Source organism: Nipponia nippon, unplaced genomic scaffold, assembly GCF_047370975.1.
Source record: "Nipponia nippon isolate SJK-2023a ecotype South Korea unplaced genomic scaffold, ASM4737097v1 scaffold_4, whole genome shotgun sequence".
NCBI classification, from domain to species: Eukaryota; Metazoa; Chordata; class Aves; order Pelecaniformes; family Threskiornithidae; genus Nipponia; species Nipponia nippon.
This window is the reverse complement of record NW_028262358.1, coordinates 86,091,205-86,111,937: the sequence shown is the minus strand read 5'-3', so window position 1 is coordinate 86,111,937 and position 20,733 is coordinate 86,091,205. Positions and strand designations below refer to the sequence as shown.

General features: G+C 38.0%; 1 protein-coding gene across 3 annotated transcripts in view; it reads right to left on the bottom strand.

The window, feature by feature from the left end:
• Positions 1–20,733, bottom strand: part of RNGTT (RNA guanylyltransferase and 5'-phosphatase) — a 194,754-nt gene that overhangs the window by 104,969 nt on the left and 69,052 nt on the right. For all 3 annotated transcript variants that reach the window (XM_087777260.1, XM_087777261.1, XM_087777259.1), the window contains exon 11: positions 7,775–7,939. In XM_087777260.1, coding sequence (XP_087633386.1) covers positions 7,775–7,939 — 165 coding nt within the window. The remainder of the gene's footprint in view (positions 1–7,774; positions 7,940–20,733) is intronic.

The following is a 20,733-nucleotide window of genomic DNA, read 5'->3' as shown; positions in this document are numbered from 1 at the left end:
GAACATTCAAAGCTAATGTTAAAATGTTAAAAGCTAAACTGAATATGTACTGTTCTGACATTTAAACTTACAGTGTGCACCAAGTACAATGCTTCATCCATATGCCTTTATTTTTCCACTAGTTTCATTGTTTGCTTTCCCACACTATAGTCTGGCAAGTCAGAATTTCATTATATATTCCACATCTGAATTATTCTACACTAATTTAATTTGTACCACTAGCAATATCTAGCATGGGCCACTAGTTATGAAAATAATCCTTCATGGAAATACTCAAGACTGTTTGTTTTAACTTCAGTAAATCATTTTCTGAAAAATGTGAAATGTAACTAATGTGTGAATAATTTCTTAAACCAACAGCAAAAAACTATTTCCCCCTTTCCCTAACCAAAATTATACTGTGCTGAAATATTATACTTGACCTTCAACATCACAAATAATAATAAGCAAAAGCAAGTAGCCTAATCCTCTTTTGTTAACTCTAGGAAATGAACAGATTCTTGTTCGTGAATGGGTCTCCTCAAGCGACTCCACCAGAGCAAGGAGTCTGAAAAGTTAGCCATAGCCGAGTCCTTTTTTTTCCCTAGCACGAAGGAAAATCTTTTGCTGTAAACCAAATCTAACCAAATAACTGCAGCCTCCCTGCCCCACAGAAAGCAAAGGAACACCTGGAGGCAGCTGGACACCCCACCAACCAGGGCCTACGAAGTCCCTGCTACCCTCGTCTTCCCACTGCCAGAAATTATGTTTACCGAACATTATCCGTGTCATTCCAGTACTGCAGCTGGTTGCATGAAACAGTTTCAGTTCAAGCACTGAATTTTAAGTGGTAGGAACCTGCATTCAGCTCAAGAGCCACAGTTTGGTCATCTATTTCATAGATGTACAAATTACACAGCTTCCACTTGGTCTGCTTGGCTGTCCTTACCTTTAAAATTCACATGGTAAAATAATTTTGAAAAATCAGGCTGAAGTAGTACATGCTGGGATAGAGGACAGCTGCCAAGTGAAGATTTCAAATTCTAATATAAGCACAAGTTACCATCTTTCCAGTTTCTTATTCACTACTTGTTCACTAGGTTCCTCAGGCCAAGCACTACTTCCATTTACAGGAAGAAAAGCAGTGCAAAAAGAAGATATGAGTGAAGATAACCACCAGCACAAAAGCATCTAAGGGTGGAATAAGGCAATACCGCTTTTACAACATTTGACTTTCCATTTTTGGGGAGATGGAATAGGACAAAGTGAGGAAGAAATATACAAAGTAAAGAAATAACAGCAAACAGAACCAAAATGGTAGAGGGGACGTGGGTTACAAGATAATTAAAAGGAGGTAAGATGGTAAACTGGCCAAAAACCTGGAACAGAACAGATGGAGTGAGGACTATGGTGTAGGCCAGACACTGAAGAGGGACTGCCAACTCTGGGTCAGGAAATGCAGGATTGAAAGGTGAGCCGATTAAGCTACTCCTTAAGGCACAGAAAATAAAAACAAAAACAGAGAAAACAAATCTTTTTGGCATTAAAAACCCTCCAGATGGTAACATTCCCCCTCCACCAAGATGCGGAATTCAAAATCTCCAATAAATAGACAGAGATTATTTGACACTTCTGCTGCTACCATTGCTGCCATTGAATTCTTTCGTCTTCTGTCCCATGACTGCAAACCTTCTCCATGTTTTTGTCTGTAGGCTACTTGGCGACATAAGATAGGGCTTTGTGGTCATTTACAGTCAGCTTTGGGTTAACAGCTCTCTTGGCAGACATGGATGAGCTATGTCCACATATTCTGCCTTTTATCAAGGTTCAGTTTTTCAGGCCATGCAAATACTAGCTTACAGCTGCCACAGCTATCTGAAAAATACTTCACACCAACATCAGCAAGTCATGTACTTACACAATCTCCTTCATCATCAGAGGTCCACAGCCACTTAATTTTCCAAAGCAAAGCACCTCAACAGTAGCTATACATTTATTGCTACAAACTTTTAAACATTCCGCCTTTTCTAACTACAACAAAAGCAGTTTCAAAAAAATAAAAACAAAAATCCAAATGTTTAATAAACCAGGACAACAAAATAAGTCATCTGTCAGTTCACAGATTTGACTGAAAACTTTCAAGAAGATCCTAGAGCATTTAATCTTCTAGCAGAGATTACTCATCTTCATTCTAATCCCTCTAGGACAAGCTGTCATTTTAAAACCAGATAATAGTCTAAGAACTGACAAGTCATTGACATACAGCGTGCTAACATTTGAAAAAGGTTGTTCATTTGACCTGTATCATTGTTTAACCTTTAGCCCTATTGTTCCATTGAGAGTGATGGGCACAACTCTCCACGGGACCACGGACTGCACAGAAAGGGACTTCTTTTCTACTCCTGCTAGACAGCATTCTCACTGGGCAGTAGGCATTAGTGATGACATCTGGGATGGAACTGTCCACACAAAAAAGCCTTGCAAAAGAACTGTCGGTTGGTTTAGGCAATGAAAACCAAGACTTGCATCATTTCCAAGAGTTTAATTATTTCTATGCACCTGTACTTCCTCTTTAATATAATGAAGATAATGTCCTTGTTGAAAATCCTAAAATATTTGTATAAATAAAAGGCTGAGGCCCCAAGGCTAAGAATATGCAGCATATAAAGCATTGAACTCACTGGTCTTTAATACTTTAGCATCAAGGAAGCCTAGAACTCAGCTTCTTCCATGGACTGTTGCTACCCTTACATGATGGGTGGGAAAGCTGGCAGATTTGACCATGTCACCTCCTTGAATTCTGATGCAGACTAATAAGTTAAAAGAAAGCAAGCTATGCAACAAAAGTGACCAATCATACCAGTGTAATGACAAACAGTAAAGACTCAACATTGCTCAAAAATATCTTTCTAAAATAATTTACATTAAGAAGTTACATTAAAAGGCAAAATCACTCCCAGCTAACACTAACACTATGTTTAATGATTCTTTGATTATAGAGGCAGGCAAGTTTAGTGACACTGCTTTCTCTACCAATATCAAAGTTCAACAAGGTAACATTTTTAGAGATTCCAAGAACATACAACCTGTCCCCAGGTGACTGTCCCTTTCTTTTCTTCCTCTTACCACCAAAACTCAGTCTTATAAAAGCAAACAAAACTGCATCAAAACATCTCAAAATAACATTCAAGACAACATTATAAAGATATAACATTGTAAAGATATAGCCCTTATTTCCAAAATCTAGTACCAACAACAAATGTCAAGGCACAACTATAAATGCTGCCATACTTTATAATTGTACTGTAAAAGTGCATTTCATTTCACAATAAATTGATTTTCAGGTTAGAAAAAAAACAGCCAGTACTCTTAACTCTAGTATTAAAGTCCCAAATTCATAAGTCTAAGAACAATTTCATTATTGGACTTATTATATAACACAGTATGAATTTTACTGCTGTTTCAAGTAATTACTTCCACATTTTCACGGAAAATAACTAAACCTATGTGGACAACATTCATTTTTCTTGGTATAATTAAAAGTTTTAGCCACTTATTCTGCTATTAAACATAGCACTGAGACTCCTGGCCTTTTTGAGTAATCTTCCGACAATCCACCCAAGCTAACAGACATTTACTGATATGTGCTGTTGTTAATAAGAAGAAGGGCCAACGACGGCTTTCAGTTTGGAACACTATGTCTTAACTCAGGTCATAGAAAGGAATGATGGAGGGAGGCTGTGAAGAGAGAGGTCCACAATATTTACTTTTGTGAGGTTCAGACTGCGTCCTGGGAACATATTTCAAAAAACTGAAGTTTCTCAAAACAAAATTAAATGTGATGTGTGGTGCCAGCTGTGGTAATTCAGAAGTACGCTTGATTCTTTTCTTGACCCTAAGCAAAATACATCTATGCTTCAAAAAAAAAAACCAAAACCTCCCGAGACATACTCCAAGAATGTTGATGAAACACATTCTGACCAGTGGTATGAGTTTTCCACTTTTTCAGTCTTGAATATACTGGTGCAATCAGAGATCCACCTTATCTGCGGCCAAAGACTGCTATGTCCATTGATCTTTCTTGGAAAATAAGAAGCCTTGGGGGTGACATGAGAAGCTACATCTTCTGTCAGCAAAACAAGAACTGGAGGTAGGCAAGAAACCTAGCTTAAGAAAACGCCCAGCTTCACAGGGTGTAAATCTTTAAGGACCCCTAGTCAAGAAAGGAAAGATCCTGTTAGATCCTTTCTAAAGATGAAAGATGTTCTTGGAGAACAAGGAAAATGGCTAATTAAACATAAGGAAAAGATCTACCTAAGCAGGTCCCATCTGTCGGTCCTTTAGCATCCATTCAGCTGCCACCATCTCTGGAGATGGATTGATGGACATGCTGAATATGAGCAATCTGAATATGAGCAGACTTAGAAGCTAGATGGAATTCCTTGTCTCCCTGCAGACTTTGCTGTGCTGCACACAGAGTTGGTAAACCCTGTCAAGACATTTGTCATTGATGCAAAAGAAACCCAGCTTGCTCTTTCAGCTATACTAATGAGGTATTCATGGCTATAAGTACATTTGTTGCTATAGTTGCAGAGACGACTGAATAAACATAAGAAAAAGATCTTCTGGGCAATGCAATACTATTTTTTAAAAAAATAGTCCTCTTTCAGAATAGGGCAATGCTTCAAAACAATAGTATATTCTGACCATATATAATGAAAAATTCTGTTCACGAAGTTGTGATGAATAAAGATGTAACCCCTGTTTCATTATCCTAAGGAAGTGTTACAGGAACCACACTCATCAAGTTCACAGAAGTAATGAAACAAAACATGTATTTTTGAGATAAATAAGAGCAACAATAATGCTTAGTCTAAATATTATTCTTTTGAGAATATATTTTTATGAACATTATTCTTTTGAGCAGATACAGATTTGAAATATATTTTGAATCTGTAATGATTTCCCTTAAACGTTTACCAATAGTACCTTATATAAAACTCCACATCAATACTGGTACTACTACCTAAAACTCCTTACAGTTATCACAGGGCATACAAACAATTCTTAAATATTGACATCAAACTCATTAGAAGTTTTCTGTCATAACAGTAGTATAATGAACATGCTTCACTAGATAACAGTGACTTTAAATGAGGACAAGAATCGTTTAAAACCTATGATGTGCATTGTACAAAAAGAAAATTTTAAAACCTATGGTTATTTCAAACCCAAAATGTAGAAAGCTTCAGAGTCTGCCCTGATTGCCACTTAAAAAAACCCCTGAAAACCAAACCAAAAAAACCCCAACAACAGCAAAACACAAAAAAAACCAACACCAAACCCAAACACCCCAATAAATTAAAAGCATATAGATACTCTTATCTCAAAGATGTTTTTAAGGTGGTGATGACACACTGGGGTAAGAATTTGTTGACTGAACTGTATTTGCAACATAATAACCTCAAATGCAGGTTGCAATGTCCTTAAAGTTTTACCTGGTACTGCAGACTTAGTGATATCTTCAAATACTGTTTTTTAAAAGCTTGAGGTAAGTAACAAAAACCAAAGAGAGCGCCATGCTTCACACTTTCAGATGCCCTGCTCTCTCAAACTGCGTAAGTCATCACTATATCTGTTCCAAGGGTATATTCATCACTCATAAAAAAAGCAGCAAAACTCTCAGAGGAAAAGCAGCCCTCAGAGAAAGAAAATGTGCTATATAACTGTAGTACAAACCAGCCATTGACTTTTACTCACTCTAACTGGGGGGAAGTTAATTGACAAAAAGAAGCCTAGTTAAAAAATCATCTATCAAAACATATAGTTTGATAAAACCCAGGGTATTACTCTTACTTGCTTTTTTCCTACAAATTTGATCTAATACATGCACAGAGTCGATAAATCATAAATGTTTGAAATGACTAAAATAAGAGAAAAGTAACACTGGCTATTCGCTCTGCACCGCCAGTAACTCTACCCCTCCTGCTCTCTGTGTGTATCTCCAACTGCTGCATACAGGAATATTCTTCACAAAAAAGAAGAGAATTGGCCAGATAACTGCTTCATTCCATAATTCACAAGTTAATCAAACCTGGTGGTAAACACAAGGACAAAATAAAGAAATATTGTCCAAGCATTAGTGTCAAAAGCAATTATAAGTCTATTATGAAACAAAATCTAGCCATGTGTAATTTTTTTTCCCCTCACCAACATATTTGATGTTTTACTGCTTGGTAATAAGACAGTCAACGTCTTAAAGAGTTTATGCTCAGAGCTTTGAGAAAGGCAGAGAAAGACCAGTAAATAGCATCATTTCATTGCTGACTTTAAAAAGTGCCACAGTCAGAATTGTTAAAATCCAATACATTGGAATGCACATGGACAATTCAGAAATCTCCTTTAGACAGGAAAAAGAAAGCCGTTGAGCATAATTTTAATTTCCTAGGTTTTGGAAAGCAGAGGATCATTTCAATAGTCATGTGCTGGCAATTAGATTTAATTAGCATGAGATTTGTTTACAGATGTGTTTTACCTAGAAATTTTCCTAGGAATCCTTCCAACCATGTTCTTCCTCTGACTTTTAAATGAAGTTAAATAACCTGGAACTTGAGAACACTTCAAGAAACTATAAATTTATGTAAGAAACCACTTTTAAGACATGCTCCTTTTCTTCTAGTTTCTTTTAATTTCAAGCTCAAAATTATGTGTCCTAGACAAACAGCCTTTCCCCCCCCCCCATGAAAAGTTTACTTCCATTTTACAATGTTGATCTTAAATAGACAACTCAAAAATGGAACAACACAGAGAAGTGATCAAAACATTTATAGTGCTTTATCCACACATACTTCTCATAGAATCATTCCGGACTCAAACTTTCCAAAGACTGCTACTCTCTGCCAGGTTTTTTTTTGAAAGTCCAGCTTATGCCTTATCTCTTTATTTACTTTTCAGCCACTCTTGGTTAGCCAAAATACCATTACTGCTCCTCTTGGGGCAAGATTCATTACCTGCTACAGGATCAAGGAAATGACAAAAGCAAATGGAAGCCGACAATTTGATGTTCCTTGCTGTGTGTTGATGAGACACGGGACTACTTCTAACAGCAGTGCTAAGAAAAATGGGTTCCTCTAGAAGAAAGTATTATCCAGGAGCCATTTAATTCACAGAAGAGAATAAAAGTATTTTACAGAAAGTTGGGATATATCTATACTGAAGAAAAGAGTGCACAATGAAAGATAGGAACTCATATATATTTGCAAGTCATATGCCTTACTTCAGAAGACCTAGGGCAGTATTTTAAGAAGTAAATGCGGACACATTAACTAGAACAGGCTCTTAGTAATCACTGCTGAACATGACGTGCAAGTTCAAGCACAACTCATGATTCTTATACTATGGCCAAATGGGGACTGGAAGTAAAAAGAACATTATATTCTTACCTACAAAGGAGGACAGTGTAAACAACATAGCTCTCAGACATTCCCTCGAGCTCAGAGACATTTCAGACCTAAAGCCATTAACTTGTGTATCATCATTCAACATTATGAAACTAAAGAATTAGGTTTTGCCAAAGTGCGGGTTTTAAATATCGGAAAATAGTAATTCAGAAGGAATAGGTAGCCTAAAACCACTTTTCAGAGCATCCAAAACTGCCAATTGCCCCCCAAGCATTGCTGAACACTTGGTTAGCAGACAAACTCACTGGAAGCTAAAAAATCTGAGGGAAAACCTATACCCAGCACTGCTTTGCTGCTTTCAGGGCCACAACATAAACAACTGAAATCAAGTTTACCTTTCTTGAAGTGTAGATGTCGAAAAATGGTTTGTTTCGAACACTGAATGGTTCCTGTGCTTTGTCGATAAGACCATTCTTCATCTTTTCATGTCGTGGAAATATAATCTCTTTCTCTATACATGCAAGTCGAACATTAAAATCACAGTCTCCAACAGGCTGTCCCTGCCAAGTTACAACAAGCAGTATTAAAACCAAACACCAAATTATTTGAGCAGTCTAAGTTTTACTTACACAATGTTTAGAATCATACAGATACATAAACATATTATCAAATAACTACATGTTTTTGCCAAATACTTGGTTTTCAAGCATTTGTCTTAGGCTGTAAGAGGTTTAATCAAATCAAAGTTCACAGAAAGATAAAAACCTATAATACGTATTCAAGCATATATGAGTTAAATACCTAAACACCTTTAAAGATAAGCAAAATAATTTAAATATTCCCTAATCATAGCTTTGGATACAGCAGCTACATACTTTTTCTCATAGTTTTCCTGTGAAGTCATTTAGCTCATTTTGTTCATAATACTTTTAATGACAATGCAACAATGCGATTTACAGAGTTAAGCAAACTCATTGCTTTAAATGTACCGTATTGATGCCTTGAAAGAAGCATTAATTACGTAAATGTTCGCTTTTCTGTCATAAAAAAAGAGAAAAATATAGCGGCAGTTGGAAAATGTGCCAATAAACAGTGGCTGCAAAAACCTGTAAGATATGTGATGGCTCAGTCACAAAAAAGTAGTAAAAGCCCTTCTCTAAGTCTCAGTAGTGTACTCTGACCTTTCAAGATCCGAAATAAACCAGCAGCTTTACACTGCTCTTTATATATTTGGTGCATTGCACCAGATCAGAACAAGCGTTCAAAATGCACTTTTGTCAGATTAATAATTGCTCTTAATGGACTTTATTATATTTTGAGCATTAGATAGCGAGGAGAACACACTGTGGACAACACTAGGAGAAAATAAGCACCTGGCAACTTATAAATTCTAAAGTTAGTTCCAATCAGACGCGCCACTTCCATAGCAATAAGGCACAAAACTCATAGATTTGCATTGTTACAAGCACGGTACACCATTGGAAGTTATTTACACGAGATCATCCCTGATTTTGCCACCCCATTCACACAAAGAAATAATTTTCAAAAAACATCCGTTTCGCGGTCCACGGAGAATAAGCTTGCAGAGCTTTGGCTTCAAAACCAGAATTTTTCAAAAGTTGAAAGCAACGAGCACAGGAAACTGGGAAGACATGGGAGTTTAATCATCAATGGCAGCGGTAGAGATGAGCAGGAGAACCAGCAACCAGGTATCTCCTGTACTAACCACAGCTAGAAGAGAAATGGAAAGAGAATCTAAAAGGAAAAAAGCCCCTCTCTAACGTGCACCCAAGAGAATCCAAACTGGTCAATATGAAAGGAAATAAATGGCAAAGTGACATCCTGATGACGCATACAAAGGTAAGAGACAGAATGAGTAGTATCTGAACAGATCTCTTAATCAGGAGAAAAATGGAATGCTCATTTTAGATGAACATGAGCTTAATTAAGTTCTTTCCAAACTCACCCTGGCTTTCACCAGAATCTTCTGCATTTCATGCTCCCAAAAGGCATTAAGTTTCTCTTACATTTCTTTCCTAGCATTAGATCCTTACTAGGTCCCTATCAAAAGTCCTCAACTGTTCACTGCAACAGCTTTAGGAACTATGCATTGCTCCCATACCACATGTAATTCACAACCGCTTTCTTACAGGACTCTACTTCAACCTATACAAGGAGAGGCAGCACAGCCACCATCACTTGGGGGGGAAGCACATTCTGCACAAAGCCAGTGACAACATGGGTGAAATGTCTCCTAATCTCTGGTCATTGATCCATGCTTGGGAAGAAGTAGAAAGCCTATTTGGCTGTTAACTTTGCCTTCACCATTGCTTTCCTTTCATATATGGAGGTGTTATTAGTAAAGAGCGATTCAAATGAATGGCAAATTATAGAGTATGGTAAAATCCAAGAGGCAGGAGAGTGGGTCACTCTTTATCCATTCATTGTGGAACACGGCTGTGTTATCTACAGATTTTTAAGGGCTGTACACAAAATTCTGGAGAATCATTCATTCTTTCTTTCTTCCCCCATGTACAGCATACTTGAGAACTCCTCTATACAGTGACTGAGTTTGTCCTCGTTTGTCTATCTAATTAAAACATAGAAAACACATCTTGACCTCTGTAAGAACTGACTGGAAAACTGATTGAAGAATTCTTTCCTGGGAAATGTGTATACACATTTTTTATTATTTCAAAGAACACCATAAACTGTTCTCTAGGTAAGTTTCAGCAAGATCTAGTGCACATCCTCTCTTCCCTACAGTAGCTTTTCCACTCAGCCACATTTTACGAGTTGGTCTGAAAGAGCAAATGAACTAATTAATGTTTCAAATATTTGAGCTTCCAATAAGCAGTAAAGTTATTTAAAGAGCTTCTTTACAATGATTCATTCGAAAACGCTTTCGCATAGTGACTTAAATTTATTTCAATCCCTTAATAGTTAAATTAAAAGCTGACACGACTTCATATGCACCATAAACCAGCTGAATCACTTTCTCTTCCTTTAAATAATCTTTTCACTTCTCACATCTACTTGGAACTAATTATTTCCTGCAGCTCTGCCAATCATACATTTTTATTTCAAAGCTTGTTAAGCAGAAGGGTCTATTACCACTAGGTTCCATCATATAAAGGTCAGAGCTAGGCTGACATAAGATTATATGAGATGGGAAAAACACAGATAATGCTGCCAAGCAACTTCTTCATCAGACAAGTAAACTAAGAAGTTAAGCAATATTTCATGCTCCCAAAAGCACAGAAAGAAAACTAACATAACGTTGAATTTAAATCAAGGACATACTGAATAAAAGCAATATTGGAGGAGGAGGGCTTTTTCTTTGTTATTAGATACTTGCCATAATTACAGAAAATGTTGCTAATATACAGTGTATTTATCCCAGACAGATCCAAAACCTTCACATGGTAAAATCCTGGCTTTTAGCAAATAAGTAGGAGGGTAACGTAGGCTGCAATAAATAATTCACAGACCTTGACAAAAACAGGAAGATATTATTTAGTATATAAAGCACACATTTAAAAGTTGTCCAAAACCAAGACATTGATGCATGTATAATCTAAACCCAGGCAACAAATACTAGTATGATTTTAGGCAATATAGATGTTTTATTAATTTAAGCATTCAGATGTTTGAGATTTTTATTTCAATATGTAAGTTTACACTTGTCTGAGGAGGGTCACCACTGCCTAACAGCATAGTCACTGGAGTGCATTAGATGATAATTCCTGTTCTAGACATTTTTAACCTAAAATAAGTTTGCTAGCAAAGGGTAAAACAAAATTAACAAGTAGCATGTGTTTCCTATCTATGCTAGAAAGTTACACTTCCCCCTCATAGTAATTAAAATGTATCCTGAAGCAAAATATCATGTAGACAAGCCTCAAGAGAGGAGTCAACGCCTCTTCCTCGAGCAACTAAATTCCCTTCACCTGTTGAAACTTTGTGCATTGCACTAAGAGGTCACAGCGTGAAGTGGGCTTGCAATAGATGTGACACTTTAAAATATTGTTTTGATTTTAAACACAATCCTCCACACATCCTCAAAACATAAAATGAGATTTCTACAGAGCTTTGAAATCCACTCAGGACCAAACATTTCTAAATTTAAACTTACAATATTTCAAATTAACTTTCCAACAGAACCCATATACAATAAGTCACATAAGAACCTAGTGTACCACAAAAGAAATACATGCTTAAAAATACTATAAAACAGGGTCTGCAGCTCATTTAATATCCATTGTCTTGATGGGGTGGAGGAAGGCAGTTCATTTGCTGAAAGGAGCTAAAAAAAAGAAAAGAAAAATCACAGTCCCAATAACATTCCTCCAGATGGGTGCTGAGAGACTGAATTTGGTCAAGTGTCAGGCTGTTCCCCCGCTGTAGCTCCTGCTCTCCACCTGGTTCACAGAGACCTCCGTGTTGAAGTGACAACTTCATGACGGTATGGCTACAAGGGCTGGTGAGTAACTCAAATCCCAGGTCGTTAAATACAGGAAGATGGCAGGAATCACTAAGACAGGTGTAAGAGGGTGATGGGCTTTCTGCTGCACACCCTGCTTCAGTCCCCTCTCTCTCTGCAAGGAGAAAGGCACCCCTGAGGACATACCATCACCCTCCAGGTTTAAGTCTCCCTTCCCCTGCCTCTAAGGTTGACCTTGTGGCTACAGCTCAGTGAATTCGGTGAGCCTTACATGGAAAGTCCTTTACCTAGATGGATGCAGCACAGATAACAAAATAGGGTATGTAGGTGCTAAATTCCATTAAAGTACTTTCTCTTAGAATTTGATATTTATCCAGCTTTTTCCTAATGCAGCTATAGTCAAAAGAAAAAAAAATGCCTGGGCCTGTGTACACAGCTGATAACTAGCTTGGGCCAGGATAAACTGAGAATATTTATTCTCTTCCTCCATGAGATATGGTTCAAAGCCTACCTGCCAGCAAAGCGCACTCCATTTGCTTCCCCAAAGCAGTAACTTAGACATGAATAATTCAGCACATACACGCATATACGTTCCACGCACGTCTTCACTTACTGAGCCATAGCGGAACATATGTCACAACTGTCTTAGCTTTAATGATTTTGAGAGAAGAATAAAGAATAAGCTCAGGCTGATATTCTACCCTGTGTTTAACATTATTATTGACAATTCAAGGCACCCACAGCTGACATCTGCATTTCCAACGAAAGCCCATTATTAGTTCTCCCATCTTCTGAAGACCATGCAGTCTAATATTTTGCATTTTATATTAATGGTCTGGCACTTATTTCTTCTGACTGTGATTTTATAGATGCTGCTATTTTTTTGATACACATAGCTTTTATAGAAAAACAGTCTGAAGGTGCTGTTTCATTCTCCAAATAAGATTATTACCATATTCAATCACCTAAAAGGTTTTTTTCATTTCTGATGAAGTTTTCTTTTTAAAAACAGGATTAAAAGTATTAAAGAAATGAAAAATTTTGTAGAATTCTGACTCTTAAGTTTTTCATTCCTAAAAGGCAAAATGCAAGACAACCATTATAATCTGAAACTACATTTTAAAATGTTTTCTCTAACTTTTATCACTCAAATATTCAAAACAGATAGGCTAATGGCAAGGAATTTAGCAGTTTCAAAATGGTTTCTAAAATTTATCTTGGCATCAATGAGGTACAGCGTGTGAAATATTGTTTCAATTGTAACAACTCCACCAATGTGCTGCAGGAACATAATTACTATTTATATGTTGTCAGCTTATACAATGGAATAGCGCTTTGATTTACCACAGAACAAAAATGGTTTGGGGAATCAGACCTATTAAAAAGATGCTTAAGACCTGTTAAATTATTTGTATTTCTTTTTAAAAAAAAAATCACTGAAAATAAATTCAAATATGTATAAATCAACAAAGGAAAGAAGTTTGCAGCCCATGCATAAACATCAAGGCCTAACAGAACATACAAATATAGCTCCACACTTTTTTTTTTTATTAGCAAACGTAACTTGAACGAAACAGCAGGACTGTCAAAACTGTGACTAAACAGATAAGATCAAAACAGAAAAAGTAGATTGTACTACAAACATTGCTCCCTTCCTCACTCTTCTGCTCCTTGGATTGCTCAAAACAGAATACAAATTCAAGATAAAAACCATAAAACCTTATAACTACAAGCAGATGAGAAGTAGGCTTCACCAGCGTAAAGGTAACACATATCAGGCAGAATATTTACGATCAGTTGAAGTGATTGAATTACGATTCTCACCATTGATGTTGCGCACTAAAGAGGCGGACTTACGGTAACAGGCATCTGCCATGGATGAACACCTAAGCCCTTTCTTTTGAAAGCAAAGCTCCAGTTAGTCGCTGAAAACTTAGTAGCTGCTGTTTTGGGAGCACAGACAACTCAGTCCAATCCACTGTTTGATTGCATGTACAGTGGCTTCATTTAGGATCTTTATAAGCCTTATAAATCCATCTGAGCCTTCAAAAACAGAACTCAATAAGGGGATTTTACTGCAACGTAAATGATTAAAACCAAAAGGAATTACGTTCTGTCTAGACTGGCTGCCTCCCCTCAAGTAATCTGAGGAGTAGATGAACTTCCCATTTTTAATTACAGAAGTAAAAGTCATAATTCTAATAACCCATAACTATAAAATAGGTTCGCCATCATCATCATCATCAGATATTTACGCACAAAAAAATTGCACGTGGTTCTCCCAGGGGAATATAAATTTAAATAATTTATTTTGCACTGAATTTAGGCTATCTGCAAAGTCAAGTATCGAACACAGGGCTTTCCTGCTTCTGTCTTTTCCAATTATTTTTCTAGTGCTGTTGTTGCATGTAGTATGGAGGCATCCTTACCTTAATTGCAACAGATACTAGATGGTGCAGTCAATACGTTCTCTTTCTGCTTCTACTCTCCTCACGCTCTTCTTTCTACCAGCCATTCACAGTGACTCTTCATAAGAATCACTATTGCTGGGTTTTTACAGAGCTGTCTTTATGACGAAGAATTATCACTCCAGTGAATTAAAGAACTGTGGGAAAATTACTACATCTTCATGGAATCATAGAATGCTTTGGGATGGAAGGGACCTCTAAAGGTCATCTAGTCCATCCCCCCTGCAATGGGCAGGGACATCTTCAACTAGATCAGGTTGCTCAGAGCCCCATCCAGCCTGGCCTTGAGTGTTTCCAAGGATGGGGCATCTACCACCTCTCTGGGCAACCCCTTCCAGTGTTTCACCACTCTCACTGTAAAAAATTTCTTCCTTATATCTACTCTGAATCTACCCTCTTTTAGTTTAAAACCATTACCCTTTCTCCTGTTGCAACAGGCCCCGCTAAAAAGCTTGTCCCCATCTTTCTTATAAGCCCCCTTTAAGTACTGAAAGGCTGCAATAAGGTCCCCTCGCAGCCTTCTCTTCTCCAGGCTGAACAACCCCAGCTCTTTCAGCCCTTCCCCATAGCAGAGGTGTTCCAGCCCTCTCATCATTTTTGTGGCCCTCCTCTGGACCCACTCCCACAGGTCCATGTCCTTCCTGTGCTGAGGACTCCAGAGCTGGACGCAGTACTCCAGGTGGGGCCTCACAAGAGCTGAATAGAGGGGCAGAATCACCTCCCTCGACCTGCTGGCCACGCTTCTTTTGATGCAGCCCAGGATACGGTTGGCTTTCTGGGCTGCGAGACCACATTGCCGCCTCAGGTCTAGCTTTTCGTCTATCAGTACCCCCAAGTCCTTCTCCACAGGGCTGCACTCAATCCCTTCGTCCCCCAGCCTGTATTGATACCAGGGGCTGTCCCGACCCAGGTGCAGGACCCTGCACTTGTCCTTGTTGAACCTCATGAGGTTCACACAGGCCCACTTCTCCAGCTTGTCCAGGTCCCTCTGGGTGGGATCCTGTCCCTCAGGCATGTTGACTGCACCACTCAGCTTGGTGTCATCTGCAAACTTGCTGAGGGTGCACTCGATCCCGCTGTCTATGGCATTGATGAAGATATTGAACAGCACTGGCCCCAGTACGGACCCCTGAAGGACACCACTCGTCACTGTTCTCCATTTGGACATCAAGCCATTGACCACTACCCTCTGGATGCAACCATCCAGACAATTCCTTATTCACCGAACAGTCCACCCATCAAATCCATATCCTTCTAATTTAGAGAGGAGGATATTGTGGGGGACCGTGTCAAAGGCCTTACAGAAGTCCAGATAGATGACATCCATAACTCTTCCCTCGTCCACTGATGTAGTTACTCCATCATAGAAGGCCACTAGGTTGGTCGGGCAGGACTTGCCCTTGGTGAAGCTGTGCTGACTGTCCCAAATCACCTCCCTGTCCTCCACGTGCCTTAGCATAGCTTCCAGGAGGATCTGTTCCATGATCTTCCCAGGCACAGAGGTGAGGCTGACAGGTCAGTAGTTCCCAGGGTCCTCCTTTCTACCCTTTTTAAAAATGGCTGCAATATTTCCCTTTTTCCAGTCCCCAGCGACTTCACCTGACTGCTGTGACTTTTCAAATATCATGGAGAGTAGCTTAGCAACTACATCAGCCAATTCCCTCAGGACTCTGGGATGCATCTCATTGGGACCCATAGACTTATATACGTTCAGGTTCCTCAGGTGGTCACGAACCTCATCTTCTCTTACAGTGGGAGGACCTCTGCCCCCCTGATCCCCGTCAAATGGCCCATTGACTCAGGAGGTGTGAGGAGAGAGGTTGCCAGTGAAGACTGAAGCAAAGAAGTTGTTGAGTACCTCAGCCTTCTCCTTGTCTGTTGTTACCAGCCCGCCACTACTGCTCATCAGAGGGGGCACGCTTTCCTTAGCTTCCTTTTCTGGTTAACGTACCTATAGAAGCCCTTCTTATTATTCTTCGCATCCCTCGCCAGGTTCAGCTCCAGCCGAGCCCTGGCCTTCCTTATCCCATCCTTACACAGCCGGGCAGCGTCCCTGTACTCTTCCCAAGACACCAGTCCCTTCTTCCACTGTCTGTGCAATCTCTTCTTGCCCTTTAGTTTGACCCAGAGGTAATGGCTCAGCCATGCATCTTAAAGACATTATTCAGGGCATTTACCTGAAAAGATTGTGGCACTGATTTTTTTAGAATATAAATCACTTCATAGTACTTAAAATAAGACTGCCTAGTACAGTAAGTATAAAGTCTCCTAAAAAACTATAAAAGAGGAAAAAAATAGTAACAATCAGCATTGATTCACAAATACTGTCTTAGAAAAGGAACCACCTATCTTTCATAAACCATGGTAGAACTAAAAATTAAATATCTGCTTGTAATAGATGTTATACTCCTAAAGACTTGTAAAAGATCTACAACTTCAGTACACAGTCCATCTTTAAGATATCTAGTTCATTGTGTGTGTGGTTAGCTTATGAGTAAGAAACACTGACTAATTAATATTATACTATTTCAAAAGAAAAGTGGTATTTTTCTTCATATTTCTTTTAAATAAGAGAAATATTATAAAAAGGACGAAAATATGGTCTTCACATTCTCTCCCAGACCGTAACAGTCACTCAGGTTATTCAAACATATTAGCCATGGAAAAGAAAATATTACAGAGGTCCTGTTTTCACCTTCATAAAAACTATCCTGAATTAGACAGTTATTTTAGATTTGGTACATCCTTCTGATTAACTTTGATTTTTTTTTTCTTTAGTTCTTTTCCCCTAGAAACAGGAAAAAGATGGGGAGGCAGGAGACAGGGAGAAAGCTGAAAATATGAAATATTACAGCTAGATTAATTGTAGAAAAGGAGGAATTAAAACTAAGTTAGGGAAATAAGACATGACAACATTTGAACACACACCCATTGCTTTTATAGGACATCCCCCCAACCATCCTCTATTTTGCCTATAGGTTTTCCTCTTCTGAAATATACTGGACAAAAGAAGCCCTGTGTTAGACTTCATTTCCAGTACTTAGGAAATTGGACATCATAATGCAACTGGAAAACCTGCCCCACTGTAAAGTTTTTCACGCTTTCCACGTCAGTTGTGATCACTGTCAGATTCTTGAGAGATCTGCGTATTTGCCTGAGACAGAAGTTCGGTTTAAGTCCACTTGGCAGTTCCTATGGGAATGACTATTATAAACTGCAAGCTGAGGGAGACAGTTTTTCTATTTAATCATATGTTACAGTTCCTAGCACAACAAGAAGATTAAAAAAAAATTGGGAATAAAAAGTGAGGGTTTTTAAGGCTAAAAATGTGAGAGGCAAAAAACTGTTTAGTAAAAATACTGAGAAAAGCTCTTTAAAGAGACCTTCTAAGAACAAAAAAAATGTTTGTGGACTTTATTCTTTAAATTGTATGGGGTTTGAAATACTTCAGTTATTTTCATTTACAATGCAACTTAAACTTTCAGATCTCACTTCGTATTTTTTGTAGCAAGTTTCATGGTTTGCTAAAGAGTGTCACATCAGAGTAAGCAAGTAAGAGTAAAACGTACAGAAGCTGAACACCTGAAAAATATGAAGTATTTAATATCTCGGCAACTTCTAAAGCTGCTCTTGGAGAACTACTTGTCCCCGTATCTCTCCCAGGAGCAACACTTTGTGCCTCTTCCCCTGAAAATTATACTAGCGATAATCTGCCATTCAAAAAGGTTCTCGTGAGACATGCTTCATGTTAAGGTACGGAAACACTTACCTTTGGGGAATAAAACAAGACATGACAAAATTTAATATACTCCCTTTGCTTTTATATAATATTCCATTAAGCATTCTTTATTTTGGCAAATGTGGAAAACAAACCACCTTCACTGCGATCCATAGTGCCCCCTGGGTTGGGAAAAGGAGGATCTAACTCAGAGATGCAAGGGAAAGGAAGAAATCAGATGTATTTTTCACACAATTTAATCAGCAAGTAAAACAGTCAACCTTCAAACTAATTACGATGCTAAAGAATGTTCCCCAACAACAAGCAGCTTATTAGATAAAAAATATAAAATGAAGAACACGAAAACACCAAAGATATTCTGGTCAGCATGTACTAGTTATCCCTCTTCAGCAATAATTTACTTTTTGTAGGCAACATCGCAAAAGAGTTTTAAAAAGAGAGATGCAAAAATGCATAAAAATGCTACTTTTCAATTGCATGTGCACTTTACTCAAGCACAAGGAACAACAGGGAACAAAACACAAATTATCCATTTAGAAAGTTTACAGAACAGGTAAGGAGATTTGCAAATTTTGCTGCTCAGACATACAACTCAGGTTTTCAACAATGGATAAAAGATGATCAACAGGGAAGGGGAATAAGGCAGGAAAGGCTTTGAAAAAGACAACTAGCTACAATGCATTTCTGTCGATCCATCTCCACCCACCCAAAAGCTTCTGCCGCATCAATCCCTTACTGTGTTGATTCTCCGTCTTGTAAGCTTTCCTAGCCCACCATTTGTTGCCCTCCCTATTCTGTAATGCTATTCTATTCACATAGCCTAAAGAATACCAAAACATATTACCTGGCCAAGTTGTCCCTGCTCTCAGTAAAGTGCGTTATAAAAATGGGAGGATGAGGAGAAAGCAGTGGCACTAGCAGCTGTGCAACCTCATAAATTCAAGCAAGGGATTTAGAAATAGCAGAGAGGCTCTGGAATTAAGGTGTCAGAGCAGCGCAGCTACAAGCAATCTTAATGCATCTCTCCTAGTGTGACACCAGAAAGCAAAGCAAGACACAATTGAGTAGATGCTCTGTATTTCACTAACCTGACACCTCTGAGCCATGATGAAATACGTATATATGTGATATATACAGATTTTGAGAACATAACACACAGTAAGTGCACTGTTACAAACATTTGGATCCTTGTTAGGTATGTCTCCTCAAGAAATAATAGAAAGGGTGTAAGAGTAAACACACACACAGCATCCTCATTTTCCAGGGTACTATTAGTAAGAAAAGCATTTTAAATCTGTATTTGGAGGTGGTACCATTTGAGAAATAACCTCAGAATTCAAAGGAAGAGCAGGAGGGTCACTGGCAGCCAGGTGCATTTGAAAACAGAAAAGATGCAATTAAACGCTTGCATCTCTGAATTGTGCCCCCATAATATTCACAGTACATTTTTAAGATAAGGTTAATAGGCTAATAAATGAGAGGCAGCATGTACTCTGAGCTTTACATCACTTTAAAATGAGGTTTGTAACGGAAAAGTCAGACATGGTAATATTTTACAGGGATTTAAAACAAAAATTTTTCATGCATAAATTCAATGAGCACATTGGCTGTGGGCAGGATTTATGACCAGCATATCTGTTTACCATGACAAATTTTATCTAATAGCTACAGCATTGTTATGCATAATGACAACCAAAGAAATCTTGATCTTGACAATTTAATGCACAGAGCATTAGAAAATTTAATCAAAATTCTATCTCCTTTCTAAACGTTAAAATAATTATTCTTTTTCAAGCATTCAGTCTATTCTTACCATTGCAATCTGGTCTCATGAAAACTTGGCTAGAGTCTAAAAATTTAAAGGCCAGGGTTAGAAAGGAAAAGGAAAGTACTATTCATTTTCAGTGCCTTTGCTAAGAATGCATTAATTAGATCCTACATTATGCCAGTGTTAGCTTTTATTACTTAAATAAGGAAAAAAATAGTTGCTTAAGCTTAGTATTTATACATCTATATGCAGCTATTGAATATGATCTAAGAAAAAGCTTCTCAAAATAAGGTTTCTCAGGAAGAGCTGTCTCAAAGATGACTGGAGAATGAAGACATGTTCTTTTGTGGATTGTTTCTGATGAACAGGGATTTGGATCTACTTGTATTTACTGCTGGGACTGTCAACTATTCTACTGTCAGCTTCCTCTGTTACACTAGAATTACCCACCAAATTTGAACTTTTATTCACTATTCGGGTGAAAGAGGTAATGCCATACAGTTACAGTTATTATAATAATGAACTCAGCTACATACAGACAGAAACCAGGAAGCTGAAAAGTAACAGGCATTGCAGGGATTTAGCTCTGTACTCATTAAGACTAAACACCGTAAGGAACTAGCCTTTTATGTTCAGAGGAATATGAAAAAATCCAGATTTCACGTGTGCAGAGCACACACACAACCAGTGACATAAACGTGGACAAAAAAAACCCTCAATTAAAATTTTAAAAGCCAAATAAATACATGCATTTTTATAAAATATTTTGCCATTTTTCAATGATAAAAGGATTCTTCTTAGGAAAAAAAATTCCACTTAGGTCGTAAGAAAAGATAAAACTGGGTTACAATTGATTTCTACTTCCAGAAACATTTCACATGCCAAACACGACTTGACAGAATAATGACATCTTTCCTGTATTGGGGCCATCTTCT